We start from the raw sequence: 19,096 nt of genomic DNA, 5'->3' as shown, positions 1-19,096 counted from the left end.
TAATCTCCAAATATCACTGCAGTGCATTGTCTGTCTACTAAACAGCCTTACGTTCTAAACCTAATTATTTCTGTGCTAAATGCAGATATTCTTGTTTTTTAATCCTAAATGACTCTGCCTGCTGTTTGCTTGGAATGCCTTTCCCTAGTATCACCTCCTCACAGAAACCTTCTCCTCAATCGCCTCTTCCTTCTCCCACTCCCAATTAAATAATAACCTTTCCCAGGGCCAGGTCAATCTATACTACTCCAGGGGCCAGAGTTGTGGCTTTGGGCCCTGCTTTGTGTCCTGGTTGCTCTATTGCCAAACCAACTCCCTGCTAATGGCCTGGAAACAGCAGCAGAAGATGGTCCAAGTGTTTGGGCTCCAGATGCCCATGTGTTAGACACAAATGGCTCCAAGTTTCTGGCTTCGACTTGGCCCAGCACCAGCCACTGTGGCCATCTGAAGAGTGAACCAGCAGATGGAAAGTCAGTCTCTCTCTTTCTCTCTGTCTCTCTGTCTCTCTGTAACTCTTTTAAATAAATAAATAAATCTTTTGCATATATATGTGTATGTGTGTGTGTATACTACTCCAAGGATATTTTCTTCTATCTCTGAATTTCTAGAACTCATCACACACACAAAGCCTTGTCCATAAAGGACTCAATAAATGTTTTTAAATGAATATATGAAGGGCCGGCGCCGCAGCTCAATAGGCTAATTTTCCTTCTGGGGCGCCAGCACCCCGGGTTCTAGTTCTGGTTGGGGCGCCGGATTCTGTCCTGGTTGCCCCTCTTCCAGTCCAGCTCTCTGCTGTGGCCTGGGAGTGCAGTGGAGGATGGCCCAAGTGCTTGGGCCCTGCACCAGCATGGGAGACCAGGAGAAGCACCTGGCTCCTGGCTTCGGATCGCCCAGGTGTGCCAGCCGCAGTGGCCATTGGAGGGTGAACCAACGGAAAAAGGAAGACCTCCTCTCTGTCTCTCTCTCTCACTGTCCACTCTGCCTGTCAAATGAAAAATGAATATATGAAGGAATGAGTTACTGAATACTAGATCGTTTCACACGACGGCTAGTAGGTTATTTCATTTGTACCCAAAGGTGAGAGCCAATTTGCTGTTGCGTTTAATAGTTCACTCTAACTGGGAAAGTCTAAATTTCAATGGAAAGTATCCTTAAACAACAAAATGCTAATTTCACTTTCCCTATTCTGCCTGAAGTTCACTGAAGTTGTAAATTATTTGCCTGCCCAAGCAACACTCAGCCTTTCCTTGCTCATTAATATCATTTTCTAGAGACCCACTAATTTCTATCACTCTCTGAGGAAAGAAACTCCTCTCAAAAAGAGTCCCAGGTACTGAGTCAAACAGTCCTGCTCTTCATCCAGAATTACTAATGCAAATACACAGAGCATGACTCAGAGATCCTGAGTAACATGAAATCATGATTCACCTCATTTAGAAACGCTGCCAGCTGCTTAAAGCAGTATCAGAACAACATCAAAAAATGTTTTCTAATTTTACCAGATATACAAGTCCCAAAGGCGAAGTATTTGGGGATTTACAAAACTGAAAGGAAGATGATCTGCTCTTAAGCCATTTGATCTGTTTCAGAAAAAAAAATGAATAAAAATATATTGAGACATAAACACTGTCCTATCTGATGACAAAAGAGCTTGCATTGCATAAATGCTTCAGTAATGATAATTTAAGGTCATAAATGTATTGCTATGTACAGCTTAAGGCACAGGAAACTGAAATAGTAGGTACAGAGCCAAAATATGAAGATCCTAGATTTTTTTAAAACAGAAGGATAGATATTTGAAATATTCTTCACATAAGGTAAATCAGATTTATCTTTGACTACCTTCTACAAGACTTTGATTAAATGAAAAATAAATGTACATCCATGGGAAAATATATGAAATCATTGAGCACTGGGAACTAAAGTGAACAATTAAATATTTAGGTTTTGGAAACAAATTTGGATTTTATAAACATAGTATCTACAAATGGGTAGTGTACACAATATACTTTCTGATAAAACTATTATTTATTCAAATGCTTAAGATATTAATAATAGTATTAAAGGAATGTGAATTTTTAAAAAATATTTGCTCATCAATAGGAATTTATACACTTTTGATAGCAAAATGTTTTAACATAATTAACAATAATGCATAACCATGATGTACACTACATTATATATACCACAAGCAACTGGAAGCGTTTTAATAATCAACTGATTTCAAGATGGCAAATCCAATTAAAAGGGGCTGACTAGAGCCTGTCTTAAGAATTGAGAAGCCCAGATCAGTCTCAACTGGAGAGAAAAACGCCACATCTCCTTAGCTGTGCTCATGGGAGGGGGGCAGAGTGCACCATCAAGCTGGGTTTTTGCCTATTTAGAAAAAAAAATGAACCTATTTTCTTTATAGATAATTGACTACAAGGTGGCTTTATATCACCTCAAGGCTAATGCATTAAGAAGAAAAAAATAGCATGCAAAACAGGAGAAATTTCTGCTCTATTTGCCAGAAGCGAAGGTATGCCTAAAATACATCATTCGCTATTGGTGCCATCCCTCAAGAACAGAAGCTATTTCAGGGCCAGCGCTGTGGCGTAGCAGGTAAAGCTGCCGCCTGCAGTGCTGATATCCCAAATGGGCACCAGTTCTAGTCCCCAATACTCTACTTCTTATCTAGCTCTCTGCTATGGCCTGGGAAAGCAGCCAAAGATGGCCCAAGTGCTTGAGTCCCTGCACTGGTGTGGGAGACCCAGAAGGAGCTCCTGGATCCTGGCTTAAGATAAGCCCCTGGGCCATTGTGGCCATTTGAGGAGTGAACCAGTAGATGGCAGTCTTCTCTCTCTCTCTCTCTCTCTCTCTCTGCCTTTGCCTTTGCCTTTGCCTTTGCCTTTGCCTTTCAAATAAATAAATAAATCTTGAAAAAAAAAAAAGCCACGCTATTTTGAGTACAGACAGATGTCAGGTAAGGAGCTAGAATGGCAGGAAGGACTCAAATCCACCATGGCAAGTGAAGATTCTCATTCTTAAGAAAGGAAGGGACCAATGCTAAGGCTTAGAAGTTTAAGTCTCCACCTGCAATTCAAGTCCCAGCTGCTCCACTTGCAACCCAGCTAGTGTTCCTGGGAAGGCAGCAGAGAATGGCCCAAGTGATGTGCCCCTGCACCCATGTGGGAGACCTGGAGGAGGCTCCAGGCTCCTGGCTTTGGCCTGGCCCATCCTTGGCCATTGTGTCCATTTGGGGAGAAAACCAGCTGATAGAAGATAGATCAATCTCCCTCTCCCTCTCCTTCTCTCTCTTTATCTCTGCCTTTCAAATAAATACATTTTTTTTTGTAAAAAAAGAAAGGAAGTTAGAAAACTAAAAAAATGACTTCATACATTGGGAAACCACCTAGGATATTCCATACTGTTTCAAAAGGTTGAGAGAGACCATTTCATTGTAAGGTAGTGCCCCGATAGTCATACTTACTGTAAACACAGAAAGCAGTGCCTAGGGAAGGGATGAGTCAATCTTCTGCCCCAGTTGGAGATCAAGCATTTCCAAACCAGATATCTAATTATCCAGAAGCCACAAAAACAATTTAATCTTCTCAAGGTCTTGAAGGTAGTGAGCAGCAGAGCCAGGAGGGAAGGAATGAATCACTATTCCTTTTACTTTGTCCTCTTCACTCTCCAACAACCCGTCCCACACACACAACCACCCTTCTCTTTTGTGGAGTATTTAGGATAAGGCAGAAAGTCCATTATTCAAGGGGGAGTTTACAGGAACGATATATATATATATATATCATTATTTATATATATTATATATATTATATTTTATATATATTTTTATATATTATTATTTACTAGAAGCCTCAAGGAAAGAGCTATAAAAGAGGAGGGATTGGCACTGCCTAAATGCAGTACTTAACTAGTTGGAGCTGAAGGCCAGGGAGAATAACACACAGTAGGGCACTGCACAGAACAGCTTTCTCAAGTCCCTGCTGCCCCCCAGAAAATGCCCAAGGAATGTACCAACAGTTTTTGCTTTACTCTTCTAGAAAATATCTCTAAGAATAGATGATACACCTTCAAGAAACATATGAGATGAAAATATTAATATGGAAATGCCCATGATTTCCTCTTAAATATATTCACACCACTGAATAGCTCTTCCATGACTAACCAGTTGCCAAACTTTAAAGTGCTGACTATTTATTGGGTGTACTAGATATTCTGCATGTTATATTGTTGTAATTATATTACTAGATTATTATTACATACAATAATTTGAAATGTGCATCAAAATGGGAAGATCTTGGTTATATCTATTTGTAGATAGATTCAAAAGTAATTCTACCTTTTGTTCCAAACGATTTCATGTGGGAAATATAAAAGAAACATCACAGAGAAAAATGATTTGGAAACTAATTGCTCTTTGTCTTTGTCTTTAATCCCTCTTCACTATGAAGTATTAACTAAAAGTACAGTGTTCTGTAAAGTCTCATGGATCTACAGTATAAAATCACAAGAAAAAAATTCATATTAATCAAATTCTCTCTCTCTCTCTCTCTCTCTTAATACCCCTACACAGAGAGGTTCATTCCAGGTAGCTTTCCCCCTCTCAGAAGATAGCAAGCAATTCACAGTACTAGGAACAAGGGCCATCCTCATGGTAAACACATATGAAACCCTTCTGCCAAGCTCAATCTCTGCTTCCTTGCTGTGAGGACATAGGTAGCTGTTCAATCTTTGCATGCCTCAGTGTTCTCATCTGAAAACTGTGATAACAAAATCAACCTCACAGTGTTACTATGAGCGTTAAATTACTTCATACATGTGTAGGACTTGCTCCCAAATAATGTATACCATGTGTCCCATATATATTAACTATCTGTATAATTTATAATTAGTTGCATGGGCTTAGAAGTGTCAATTAATGTCTTTATGCATTGACTTAAAAATTAACTTAAGGGACTGGTGCTGTGGCATAGCACGTAAAGCCACTGCCTGCAGTGTTGGCATCCCATATGGGCACCAGATCGAGTCCCAGATGTTCCTCTTCCTATCCAGCTCTCTGCTATTGCCCAGGATAGCAGTAGAAGATGGCCCAAGTCCTTGGGCCCCTACACCTACATGGGAGACCCAGAAGAAACTCCTGGCTCCTGGCTTCGGATGGGCTCAGCTCTGGCTGTTGTGTCCATCTAGGGAGTGAACCAGCAGATGGAAGACCTCTCTCTCCCTCTCTCTTTGTCTGCCTCTGCCTCTCTGTAACTCTGTCTTTCAAATAAATAAATAAATAAATTTTTATCAAAAAATTAACATAAGACACTCACATCTAGAAGTCCTCTTTCATGATTGAAAAGTCTCAGTTATGGAGGAAGTACGTTCTCTTTCACATTCAATTCATGAATCTTCCCAATATGGATGGCAGCGAGTGCCTGAAGAAGTGGCTTAAATAAAATGTGTACTGGATTCACATATCTGTATTCTAGACTCAAACCCAGGAAAATAAAAAGGGGATCCCAAGTAATCATGTGATGAGAAGCCAGAGAGCAGAGGAAACAAAGGTTCCTTTGTGGAAAACCAAGAGTTGTCACGTAGTTTTGACTAAGTCTCTTTATTCATCTTAGTGACTGAGCAAACCCAACACAGCAAAGGCACACGTGAAGGAAGAGGTCATTGCCACTACCCAAAGATACTGTTTTGCTTTTTTTTTTTTTAATTGGAAATGTCAAGAGTTCAATTTAAGTTATAAAATGAATGCTCAGGTGCACTATCTCCACCCCAGAATGTTCAATTTTGGTGTCTGTGAGAATATGACATCCTGCTTTGATGAGACCTCTGAAAATACAACATGTCAATATGAAAGGTGCATCTCTATCCCAGTGTGAGAAAAAGCTAAATCTGAAATGGAGATAAAAAAAAAAAAGTACAGTTTCTGCTGGCACAGTTGAAAGCAAAAGTATTATTGTACTAGAAACAAATTACTCAGTATAGAGGTTCGGGTTATATCAACACAAATCCTACTTCCCTTGGAAAGGAAATGCGAGTTATTTTGGTAATATGTACATATACGTAGAATATATTTGCACTTAACTGCCCTATAGTTTTATAAATCTTTAATTTCCCTGTTTTGAACGATTCGGGGGGAGGAAAGCTGGGGCACTAATCCTTATTTTTGGATTTGGAGAAAGACATCCTCTTTAGGCATTAATTTCAGACATTATAACCCATGGAAGGGGCTCACAAAATACTTGTTCACAGAAAGGAAATATACAAGAGGGACGGAGAAGAGGGGAGAGAGGATATAAAGGAGGGATGAAGAAGATAAGGAAAGGAGGGAGGAGGGAAAGGGGGGAAAGCAGCACACTGTTGATACCTCCCTCTACTCTTTCTCCACTGTTTCAATTCCAAAGTCTCACATATTTCCATGCCATGCCAAATAGAAAGGACATCATCAATAAATACTTGAGTATTAAATAGTCTAGCAAAATATAATTGTGGCAATAAGGTAAATAATATGTAATCAATTCCATGATTTTTAAGTCACAAGTTTAGCTAATGTATTTTGAGTGTCTAGTATAGAAATAATGATGATAAATAAGACCCAGTTCTTAAATTATGAAGTCTGTCATTTACTTTACCACACTTCTGTAAACTCTATGTGATGTGTGTGATAGTTTGTTTATGCCCTAATTATAGGAATAGTCAGCTAAAATGAGATCAGAATGTAGAGTCCCATGTAGTCACTAGAATTTTTCTCAACTGTCTCACCTGAAGAGGATGTTACAAGTCTTTGTGTGACTCAACAAACTAGAAATAGGAGAGAATGTTGACAACCTGACTAAGAGCACCTATGAAAAAAACCACAGCTTGCATCAGACTTAAAGATGACAGTATAGGGCTGGCACTGTGCGTAGTGGGTAAAGCCACTGCCAGCAGTGCCGGCATCCCATATGAGCACCGGTTCGAGTCCTGGCTGCTCCACTTTGATCCAGCTCTCTGCTATGGCCTGGGAAAGCAGTAGAAGATGGCCAATGTCCTTGGGTCCCTGCACCCACATGGGAAGACCAAGAGGAAGCTCCTGGCTCCTGGCTTTGGATCAGCGCAGCTCCAGCCGTTACAGCCAATTGAAGAGTGAACCAGTGGATGGAGGACCTCTCTCTCTCTCTGCCCCTCCTTCTCTCTGTGTTTAACTCTGACTTTCAAATAAATAAATAAATCTTAAAAAAAAAGTCTTTGTACAATCTGAATGTTAACAGACAATTGATTTAATTAGCATTGTGGCTATAGAAAAATGACTTTTTATTGACAAAAGTAGGGAATTTTAATCAGCATGCCAAATGCTAAAAACAAGCTATGATAAGTGAAATCAACGTTTTATTTTTTAAAAAGATTTATTTTATTAATTTGAAAAGCAGAGCTACAGAGAAACAGGAAGAGACAGAAAGACCTTTCTTCCACTGGCTTACTCCCCAAATGGCAGAAACAGCCAGGCTGGACCAGGCCTAAGCCAGGAGCCAGGAGCTTCTTTTGGGTCTCCCACGTGAGTGCAGGGGTTCAAGCATTTTGCCACCCTCTTTCTTTCCCAGGTGCATTAAGAGGGAGCTGGATGGAAAGTAAAGCAACAAGGACTCCAACGGGCACTTATATAGATATCGGCATTGCAGGCAGTGTTTTTATGCACTTCGCCACAATGCTGGCCCCAAAGGTTTTCCAGCTATGTGAAATTGACAAAATAGTTTAGAGACACTTCAACGTGGTTGAACAGGGTAGAAGGCTTATATCCCCTGCTTCAATGGCTATTCTCAATGGATCCAAAGCCCAACCATTGCTTTAAAAGAATTTCTGCTTCATGTCAACCTCAGCACACAGAATTCCATCTTGGGTGTGCTTACCCTTTCATACAGGGTTTCACAAATCTAAAGCACATAAAAGAACAAACAGCTGAGAGTTGAGTGAGCTTTTAATACATAGTATATATACCAGTTTACCTGCTTAATGAATGGTTATTAAACAACTAAAGGCTTAGTAGAATTTTGTCTGACACTTGTATTCAAATGAAATATAACCTCATCACCACAGACTTCAATTGTTGCTTGTATACTTTGTCTACCAAAAGCAGCCTAGAAGTTGGGCATGACAAAACTGACTTGGGTCAGATCATTACACCTTGACTTGGAGATGCTCAAGGTTAGTCATGGAAATGTAAACACAAGCACAGCACAAAACACAGCATCAGTAATTGGAATGCCATGATTTGTATGCTTGTTGAAGTGATCATAAAGGAGACTTCAAGAAATCTGCACTGAGGAGTTGGTACTGGGTCTGGAAGAATAGACTGAAATGTTACAGGAATTTATTTGGAGGTTTTTTTGTTTGTTTGTTTGTTTTTAGGGGAGGAGAATGGTGGGGGAAGCATTCTATAAGTTAGAAGTAAGAGAAATAAAAATGAAGTCATACAAAAAATTACAAACTATATATCAAACACACACACACTAAACACAAACACTTTCATTCATATTTGTTTGATCACAGAACGATGTCTACCAATAAATTTGTTTTTGGAGATTTAAACATACCTGTCTCATGAGGCACAGAAAGACACATAACACATGATCACACTCATGTGGAAGAAGAGTTGATTTCATAGAAGAAAGCAGAACAGTAACTACTCAGGACTAGGAAGGGTGGTGGGGGTGATAAAGGGAAGCTGGATAACAGGTGCCAAATAGTTAGATTAGAGGAATTAGTCTGTATGTAATATAACATATTATATTTGTTATACAGAGAAATGAGGAGTCTACAGGCTCCAAACATAAGAAATGATAAATGTTTAAGGAGAGAGAAATGTTAACTATCTTGATTTCATGATGACATACTATTTACATGTACTGAAGTATCACACCATACTTCACAAATATGTACAATTATTTTGTCAAAAATAATTTTTTAAATGTATCTCTCTTGGGGGCCAGAGCTGTGGTTCAGTGGGTTAAAGCCCTGGCCTGAAGCACTGGCATCCCATATGGGCGCTGGTTCTAGTTCCAGCTGCTTCTCCTCCCATCCAGCTCTCTGCTATGGCCTGGGAAAGCAGTAGAAGATGGCCCAAGTCCTTGGGCTCCTGGACCCCTGCACCCACGTGGGAGACCCGGAGGAAGTTCCTGGCTCCTGGCTTTGGATCAGCGCAGCTCCAGCCATTGCGACCATCTGGGGAGTGAACCAGCTAATGGAAGACCTCTCTCTCTGTCTCTGCCTCTCTCTGTAACTCTGACTTTTAAATAAATAAAATAAATCTTTTAAAAAAATTGTATCTCGCTTGGAGATAAGTCTCTAGAACTCCATTTTCACCAAAAATAATGGTGATTTTACTGACAGTGACTCTCAAGCTACATCTGTCATAATAAGACTAAAAAAGTAAGCAGCCTGCTGAGTGAAAACTGGCATTCTCAGAAATAGTTTAAATAGTACTGAATATAGAACTCCCTTTCACATATTTTAAAATATCTCCCATCAAGATGATACTCCTTATGATTTTCCCAAGCTGGTTGAAGGGTCTTACTAATCACAAGTTAGTATCATAACTCTGACATCATAGCTGGCTTTCTCAACTGTGTGGATGGAAATGTGGAGTTGGGAAAATCAAGTTCATCTACTCTACTGGTTCTAAAAAACAATGATGTTTTATCTTTACCTACAGATTAAAAAAATACCCCTTTTCATGTCTGGTTGTAACTGAGCCTATATATTAGCAACCATATGGATACTGTAAAGAACATAGCGATAGACGTCATTATGCTTTAACTCTCTCCTGCGTACCAGGAATGCCATCTTTTATGCTGTGAATCAAATAACTAGGCAACTGCAGGTGGCTACTGGAGCATTGAACTTGAAGTAACAGGTTCAGTAACCAAAGTGTCATTTACCAACTAGATGTCAAAAGCTCCCTAGATGTGTCATAACACATACTCGCTGAAAGGATTAATGCGAAGGGTAAAGAGTTTACCTCATTCACTCAACAGAAAGGATTAAGTACATTTGAGGTCATTCTGCTCTGCACTGCCAATAAAATTGATCAGCGTTTATGTTAGAATAGCAGTTATCAATTATTGAGGACTCAGTGGCCACACATTTAATTTTTAGGGTATCATATTAAGTACTGTTATCTCAATTTTACAAACAAAAATGTGGTTTTATGAACACTGTCTGAACTTTTAAAGGGTGAGAAATATGCATTACCCATTTTTAGAAGCCCAATGATAGTACTGTACCCAGTCCACAGTAGAAGCATTATCATCATTCAAAATATCCACAAACAATCTTTTGGCACATACATGGCAAATGATATCAGCAGTACTCCCTGGGAACATTCTTCCAAATTATGGGGTGATTCTTATAATGATCTTGATACTCAGAGTGCTTATTGAAATATTTTGAAAAACAGCACTGGGTATTGGAAAAATAGTCTGTGATAATTAATTAGGAGATGCTTTTAAACTGTGGGCTTTTGATTGTTGCTATTCTGTCTACAGGGAAATCAGAAAAAAAGTATAAAATATTATTTATTTTTCCACACCACAAAGTAAGTGCATTAGGCTGGCAAAGGAGTGCTGTTATAAGCGCCAACCAACTCCAATGACCACGCCCCTCCAAAACCCACAGAACCTGCTCATATCAGGTTTTCCTTACAGGCATGAAGGGACTTACTGTCTCCAAAGTGCTCAAATCCATTTGCTTCGACAACAGCTCTGAAAGGTAGGAAGGACGAGGTCAACAGTTTTCAGTTCAGATAACCGGCTCAGGAAGCTACATCAATAATGAGTGGTGAGGGCTGGGGAGAAGAGGAAGGCAGAAGAGGGAATGCGAATGGGAAAAAGGGAGAGGAAGAGGAAGAGCGAGAAGGTAAAGCTACCTGGTGTTCCCATCCCTGGGTCTTTGCTCTCCTCTCAGTATTGCCACCTCCATATCAGCATGAAAACGGGAGGGGATAAAGGAAATACAGGAAAGAAGAAAGGAAGGGAAGGAGACACGGAAGGATGGGAAGAGGCCAAAGGTTAGTGAGAAAATCTAAGAAAATATGTTTCCAAGAGACAGACGAGGCTTAAAAGGTTCATGATCTCCCCAACAAGTAGGCCTTAACTTTTAGGGGGTGTTAGACATTTTGGCAATCTAATAAACTCCTGGTGATTCTCAAGTAAAATCTAATGTTTGTTCCCATACAAAGAAGTCAAAACAGGTAGCTTCACCTCTCCTTGCAGCTGGGATTGCTGATCTAGAACCAGAGTGTGGTTCTGCAGAAATGTGGGTGCCTGCAGCGCTACAACAGCACGATTGAAGTAAGATGAGTGCCTTCAAATCACAACAGGAATCCTGTGAATCCCTGCTGCTGCCACCCACCTCTCCACAACATTTCCAAGCTTAATAGGAAACAAAACAAGTTCCTACTCCACACACTGAAACCATTATCTACAATGGAACACAAAGCTCCCCATCCAACCAGGAAATTGAAAGCAAGGATAAAAGGTTTGAGAAAAATTTTCCTGTGTTTTTATTGAATCACTATGACTAAAAATCTTTAAGGAGTATTTAATGTGCTAGGATAAAGAATGTGAACAAAGAACTAAATGAACAGGCCCTGGCGATGCCAACACTGTTATTGAGGGACTTCGGATCGGACATCTAGCCTCTCTACATCCAAGCCCCCTTCATAATTTGATTGAGGAAGTTAATTATATTAATGAATGTGAATAATTTAAGTCTGACATAATCCACTAAGGTTCTCAACTTCTCATTTATAAAATGGATTTAATGATAGTATTTATATTTACAGGAAATACTATTAGGATGAGCATTAAATTAAGCAGCTTATTAAATGTACATAGTACACTGTCTGGTGCATAGGAAATGCAAAACAAATACTAGCTAGCATTAGTCCACTTGAAGAAATGGAGTACCCAATGGTAGAAATCATTAACTTGATTCTAAGAACAGAAATTCTGAGTTTTATCTTATTTATTATTCAGACTCTCAAATTTGTGAGAGTGTATTGAACTAGATGGCTCTGTCCATCTCTAATGTTTTGTCAGCCTTGGAATCTACTAACAAACACAATTATTTCTCTAGGTGTTTAAATGGGTTCTTTTGATTAATCATCACAACCTCAACCTCAGTTAACACATACAACTGGGCATTCCTCCACTACTTGCATGTGTCAGCACATTTAACACATATGGAAGCCTAAAAAGCCAATTCTCCTATTATACCCATTTTGCACTTCAGCACCTGAGGCATAGAGAGACCACTTGGTTCAGGTTTCCACTGCTGGAAAGTGTCAGATCTGGCCTTCAGTCCAAGCAGTCGGCCTCCAGAGTCTGTGATGCTAACCTTTATGTGTACTGACTCCAAGAGGTAGGTGTTTTTACCTCTAGTTTTTATTGTTTTCAATTATTTATTTACTTGAGAGAGAGAGAGAGGCGGGAGGGGAGGGAGATCTCAAAGGTTGATTCAGTCCCCAAAAGCCTGCAACAGCCAAGGCTAGGCCTGGCCAGAGTCAGGAGCTTAGAACTCCATCTAGTTTTCCTGCCCTGGTGAAAAGAACCCAACTACTTGAGTTTGCCTCCAAGTGGTCTGCAATGACTTGAAGCTGGAGTCAGGAGCTGGAGCCAGGAATTGAACGCAGATACTCTGGTGTGGGACATGGGTATCTTCATCAATATCTAAACCACTAGGCTAAACACCAGCTCCTATCTCCGCTTATGAGTAAGAAAGTTTTGCTCAAGGTCACATAACTAATAACCGAGAAGAGCCCGGATAAGAATCCGCACTCTCCTAACACACTGTGTCTGTACTTGTTTGCCTCCACCACACCACAGGAAGGTACTCCAGGGGTGGAGATAGAAGGAAGCACCAGGGCAAGGTTTGGGGAGAAGGGTTTTATGGGTAAGCTTTAGGCACTCTGATCCAACATGATCGGACTCTGAATATGAGATGCCTTTCTGTGCTCATCTATCTCCATCGGAGTAAGGGAGGCCAGCGCCCTTGGGATAGCAGCAATGGCTAAATCGGTCATATCTGAGGCTCAAGGTCCACAGCAAGGTTTCGGGGAATGCAGACAAAGAGTAAGAGATATGCTTCTACCTGAAAACCCTCCATGCTGATGTCAGGGGCCACCTTGGCTGTGTGCTTGTTTCCTTTATTTTTATTTCAGTTCTGTAAAGATGGATTCTAGCTTGTCTCCTTCATACCATCTGTGTTGCTCAGAGATCTAAGGAACAAGGGCTGCTGTTGGCCACTGTATCCAAATTTTGGGAGTGCAAACCATTGTCGCTGCCAGTCGTTTTAATCACTGAAAGCCAAATATCCTAATTAAATTTATATCTCTCCCTGCTTTATGTGGTGCTTTGGTCAATGCTTTATTTAAAAAAAATTAAATGGGGCTTGTTTTAAAAGTGTTTACGAAACATCTATGTAAATAAACCCCAAGTTTTTTGTTTGTTTGTTTGTTTTTTTTTTTTCCTGAAAACACAACTAAACTAACCTGGTACAATGAAGACAGACTTTAAGATAGCCTAATATAGATATCTGGATAACAGAAGAGCCCTATGCACTACTCATCAAAAAATGTCCCAAACCATCATCCATCAGACTGTTCGAGTCCTAACTGGTTAAGAAACCTCCTCAGCCCGATGTTCCAGGGCTCACCACAGCAAGTCCAGCCTTTGCCTGCAGTTGTACATTTTCCGCACACATAGCTTCTAGAAACGAGATAAGCTGGTCATCGCCTGAAGACTGTGGTCCGCATTTTCTGCCTCCCTGAGGTTATGCACGGAGCTGCAGCCATCACGTCCTATCTCACATTCCCTGTTGCCTTCTCCTTCAGGACACATCTGAAATGCCACCATCTTCTCCATGAGGCCTTTCCAGAGCTCCCACCTCCAAACAAAAGTATCTTGTCCCCTTCTGAACCACCACAGGTCTCTGTGGCATACGCAGATATACATATATGCATACCATTTATCTTTATCATTATCAAATGACCTTTGGTGTGTTTGCCTAATTTCCCAAATTTAGCTACAGACTCCTCAGACTCAGTGGCTATGTATGTTGCCTTTATAAGCTGCATCCTGCCTGAGAGTGCTTAGAACACAGGAATTCAATAAACACTCACTGGATTGCTGTTTTACTGATAACAATAATGTTCACGATGCAGTTACCTTTATGGAGTATCACCAATAGACCAAGGATGACATTTTACACATTGTAACTAATGTAACAGTCAAATCCTGTGATTTAAGGACTTCAGGCTTACGGAGGACACATTACAGTTCCTAGCCAGTGCAGTTTCCAGCTCCTCACAGAGCACCAGGGTATACCTTACATCTGAATCCAAACCCTTAGACTCCAAACCTAGTCTCCAAGTGCACGCTTTATAAAAGTGATAAAATATAAGAGACACCTTATCTTAGATTCTTAAGAGAATTAAATTGATGCAAGTCTGCAGTAAATTTAAAGACTTAGGTAGTGAGGAGAGTCACTTTTCCAAACTACTCTCAAGAATTAGAATGAGTTTAGAAAGTAAGAACTCCATATAATGTTCCTAGCTTTATAACTACTGTATAAACTATATCACCACAGGGGCAGGCATTGCATTGCATTGCATATCTCACAACAGAGTGTCTGGTTCGAATCTCAGTTATTCTGCTTTCAATGCAACTCCTTGCTAATGCACCCAGAAGGAAGCAAATGACGGTTTGAGTACTTGGGTTTTTGTCACCAAAGTGGGAGATCCAGATGTAGTTTCTGGTGCCTGGTTTCAGCCTGAGCTAGCTCTGGTTACTGCAGGCATTTGGAGAATAAACTAGCAGATGAAAGTTCTCTCTCTCTCTCTCTGTGTGCATGTGTGTCTGCCTTTCGAGTAAATGAATATATATTTTTTTTAAAAAGAAAGAATTTTAAGAGATAATGGGAAGACTGAGGCATTCTTCTAGAATAAAGATGGATAAGTAAATTGTATGTGTATACTCTAATGGAAAAAGCACACAGGATTGGGAGTTTGATAACTAGAGTAAAAAGTCTGAGTATACCATTTTTAACCTTGATTTTTGAGCAAGTTATTTAATCTTTCTGAGCTTCAATTTTCCCAAGTGTTGGATGATAAGAATAATAGTTGCTTTCAGAGACAATGCAAAAATTATGTGGGTATAAGGTATGTAGGAAGCCTACTGGAGTATCCAAAGTAAAGTGATATCTCAGCAAATGATGAGTACTGTTAATATCATTATTGATAGCATTTTTATGCACAGTGAGTATGCTAAGCCAGTGCTCTTGTGAGGAACAGGGAAGAGCGGCTCCTCACTCTGTATTACACCTAGGAGCAGAAGGAAAAACAAACAGCAACACTGCTCTCCTTACAAACCCCAACACTTCCTTCTCTTCAAGCTGACTCACAAATCCATTCTCTCCTACATAAGGAACTGATGGTCAAACACGGAAATCAAGTTGCACACACTCCTTTCAAAAATGTATCCTCCTATATTCTAGATGACTGCTCCAGCAGCCATTTCCCATCTTCTTTGAGAAAACATGCCATTTGGAAGCAATGGCATCAGATGACATTTGGCATCAGTCCGATAGGCACACAAACACCTTCCCTACCTCCTTGGTTGTCAGATGTTTCCAACCTATTTTCTGAACTTCAGCTTTCGCAAAGGTTAACCCAAGATAATATCCCCTGGAAGCACCGCTCTGTGACTATGCAGTGCCCAGCACAGAGCTGGCATTCAGTCATTCAGTAGTGACCAATTAATTCCCCCCTTTCCCTCCTAGGTTTTCCCTAACTACAGAATAATTAAACCCTTGGGTCAATTTATTCTTGTCTCCAGTTGGCACCTGCCACCATGGATAGATTGATAAGGATCTGAGAAGAGCCATTTCATTGGAACAAGTCACAGGATGGCAATTACTGATGGGAGAGTTACAGCCACTATGGATTCTGGATGCGACCAAACCAATGACCTGAAAGGGACAGGCTTTCTCCATCTAGCCCCCTGGAAATCATGTGCCTGGAAACCCAGCATTTGCAGAAAGAAAAAGAGGCCGAAGATTCTGACCAATTTTTTCCTCTGCCAGCTTCTCCAATGGAGGAAAGAGAACAGACAGGATGCCGGATTGGGGTGTTTTTTGACACACTTTTTGGAAAATAACAGTATTAAAAAACAAAACAAAGCATTTTCTTGGGCAAGGCTGAACACATTTCAAATCGTTATTCAGCCATCTGAAGGTGAAGTCGACTATTGCAATACATGTGATAAACAAAGTTACCTTGAAGTTATCAAGAAGTTCCTTGGTTTGCTCATAAAATTTCATTTTGTTTCTTGGGAACTTTTGGTTAATTTTGGAATTAAATCATTTCCTCGAAAACCAAACAAAAGATCAATACCAAAACCTAGTGGATACAGCAGATGCTCTTCACATTTCTTATTCAACTTGAGCAGTCAACGATTGAAAACAAAACTTTGCTTTCCGCTTTCCTTTTCTAACGTCCTGTGTGTCATCTATTGAGAGAGACAGCTGGATCAGAGAAGGGGAATGCCCAATACTTTGTCCAGATAGTGGAACCCTGGAGTCCCAGGTCTGCTAAAGAAATACCACTCATTCTCTTACAGATGTCTCATTCACAGATGTCAGTGGTGTGACTATTAGCCCGGTACTCACACCTGGACATGCGTGTATATGTGTGCTATCCGTATCCTCTCCATCTCCATCTCTGTCTCCACCTCTCTCCCAGCTCAGACACTCAAGGCATTCTCGGGGCTGTTCAGAGAGGAAACACTTCAGCTGCCCAGTGAGCGGAGCAGCCCTTCAACAAATCTGTCTCGTAATTCAGGCACAGCTCCTGCTTTCCAGCAAAGCAATGTTGCCGAGGCCTCTTCGTTTAGAGATAACCTCAAAGTCTTTTCTTTCCCTGATACTTGTTCCCTGGTCAGCTTAGTCCCCCTGGCATGCTCATCGCAAAGGGAAGGAGGTGGTAGCATAGGACGAGGAGCCTGGACACACCCCAGAGCCTGACCCCTCTCTGGTCACCCGCGGCCGCTGCCCATCTTGCAGTGCAGAGAGAGAAACGAGGTGGCCAGTGAAGCAAGGCCACGAGACCCACCCCTAGGGCTCACCTCCTCCCCAGCCCCGACCTCCACCGGTCCCATCCTTCTCTTCCATCCACTCCCAGCGGCACCCGACACTGCAGCCACCGCAATTGGTGCGGGGGCGGCGGGTGGGCAGAGATGGGGGCTTCCTTCGCACCCACCCCTCACGCATCCTAGAAGAAAAGTCCTCTGGGGCAGGGGCGGCCAGCAACTTGAAGGAACTTAGAAGGCAAGGGCGACCGCGCCCCGACCCTTCCCGGGGCCTTCACCCTGAAGGCGAACGCGACAGATGGGAGCAGGCGGCGAGGGCGCCTCCCCTCAGCCCCCGGCTTACCACGAGCACAGGGACGCCGGCGGCCAGCGAGTAGAGCAGCACGGGGGGCACGGCGCTGCGGTCCTCCGGGCCCGGGTAGGGCTTGCGGTAGGCGCTGTCGTGGCAGAAGAAGCCCTGCACGTTCACGGTGAACGTGTCCGTGTACTCGAAGTAGTATGCCAGCATCACCGTCCCTGCCATGATCACCATCTGGAAATAGAGCATGCTGCTGGTGAGCGCCGCGGGCAGCAGGGCAGGCGCGCCGCCCGGGCTGAGCCGAGGGGCGGCCGCCGCGCCGGGCCCCCTCCCCGCTGCGCCGAGGCCGCCGGCGCGGGTGGCGGGAGGACGCGGCGCTGGCGGAGGATGGAGCCGCTGGAGGAAGAGGCGGAGGCAGGTCCGGCTTCGGAGGCGCGGGCAGGCTGCAGAGGAGGCGGCTACCCCCGAACGAGCCCCCGCTCCCCTGCCCGCCCCCTGCCCGCCGTCAGCACCGCCCGCTCCTGCGCGGGGTCGCGCGGAAGGGCGGGGAGTCCCCGGCGATGGGCGGCGGGCGCTGCGCTCTGGCACGAGACCATTCGCGAGGCAGCGGCGTTGGGTCAAGCCCCCAGGCCAGCCCGGAGGAGGCGGCGTTGGCGGACCAGGCGGCAGAGGGCGGGACGGCGGCACCTGTACCCCTCGGAGGGCGGACGCTGTGGAGCCGGCTTAGCTCCCGGCGTGGGGGTAAAAACCAAGCAACAGGGGAGGGGAGGCAGTAGAGATGGAGCTTCTAGAAACTCCCTCCCGAAGCACCAGCTGGGCGGTTGAAGAAACCCGCACAGCGCCTAAGAAGATGGTGCGGGGCCGTGTCTTGAGAGCGCAAACGCCACCATGGCGAGCGCGAAGTGCGGGATGCGGCGCGTGGCTGTCCGTGCGCCCGGGGGCCCTCCTTGGCTTCCCTGAACCCTGAGCGGGGCACGAGCCGAGCGGTGGTTCCCAGGCGCAACTGGAAAAATAATCCTTCTCAGGGCATCTAAATTCGGACTTGCTTTGCCTCCCGGGGCTTTATACAGGGAAACGGAAATCCTAGCTGCGCGGCTCCCAGGGCGTCATCTCCTGCACAAGGGCTCCGTCCTCGTTCCCTGTGCTATTCTCTGTCTCATCTTCACAGATTCCCTTTATGTGAGAGGAGGCATTGCAGATTCTTGGGCCCCAGCGGGACCAGGCAGAGGGGAAGGGGATGGGGCCAGCCGCCTCCTCTCGCAGGGAGCTGTAGGGATTCCCTTCTGGGTGAACTGAATGGAGAGGGAGTCCAAGGCGGCTCCCCGCAAATGCATGCAAAACACACCCATACATGGGAGCCCTCGCTTGCGCGTGGGGCTGCAAGTGCCCGTGGAGCTGCATGTGTGTGAAGAGCCCTTTCGGTGAAGCCATGGGGGTCCCTGCCTGCACGCTTGAGCAGGAGCTCGAGGGGGCCGTTCTGGGAGCAGGACACCGCTCAGGCGCTCCACTCCAGGGAGCAGGTGAGGACGGACACGCACACACAGGGGAAGGAAACACAGAGCTGCGCTTCGCAGGTCTCTAAACTGTTCGTTCATTTCCATGGGCTGCAGCTGGACTGTTCTTACAGGCGGGCCTTTACGGTCAGGACGCCTATGTTTAAGCTTTATAAAGTCGC

The 19,096-nt window shown here is 43.3% G+C and overlaps 1 protein-coding gene across 1 annotated transcript in view; it reads right to left on the bottom strand.

The window, feature by feature from the left end:
• The window catches only part of PLPPR5 (phospholipid phosphatase related 5), a 128,155-nt gene extending 109,303 nt beyond the window's left edge, over positions 1-18,852 (bottom strand). The window contains exons 1-3 of the mRNA XM_008264833.4: positions 18,541-18,852; positions 18,232-18,424; positions 17,467-18,143 (exon numbers count right to left, since the gene is read on the bottom strand). Of these exons, the coding sequence (XP_008263055.3) occupies positions 17,467-18,143; positions 18,232-18,424; positions 18,541-18,852 (1,182 nt within the window). The remainder of the gene's footprint in view (positions 1-17,466; positions 18,144-18,231; positions 18,425-18,540) is intronic.
• Positions 18,853-19,096: the final 244 nt, after the last annotated feature.

This window comes from Oryctolagus cuniculus, chromosome 7, assembly GCF_964237555.1.
Source record: "Oryctolagus cuniculus chromosome 7, mOryCun1.1, whole genome shotgun sequence".
Taxonomy (NCBI): domain Eukaryota; kingdom Metazoa; phylum Chordata; class Mammalia; order Lagomorpha; family Leporidae; genus Oryctolagus; species Oryctolagus cuniculus.
Note: the sequence above shows the minus strand (reverse complement) of the source record. Positions and strands in the feature narration are given on the sequence as shown.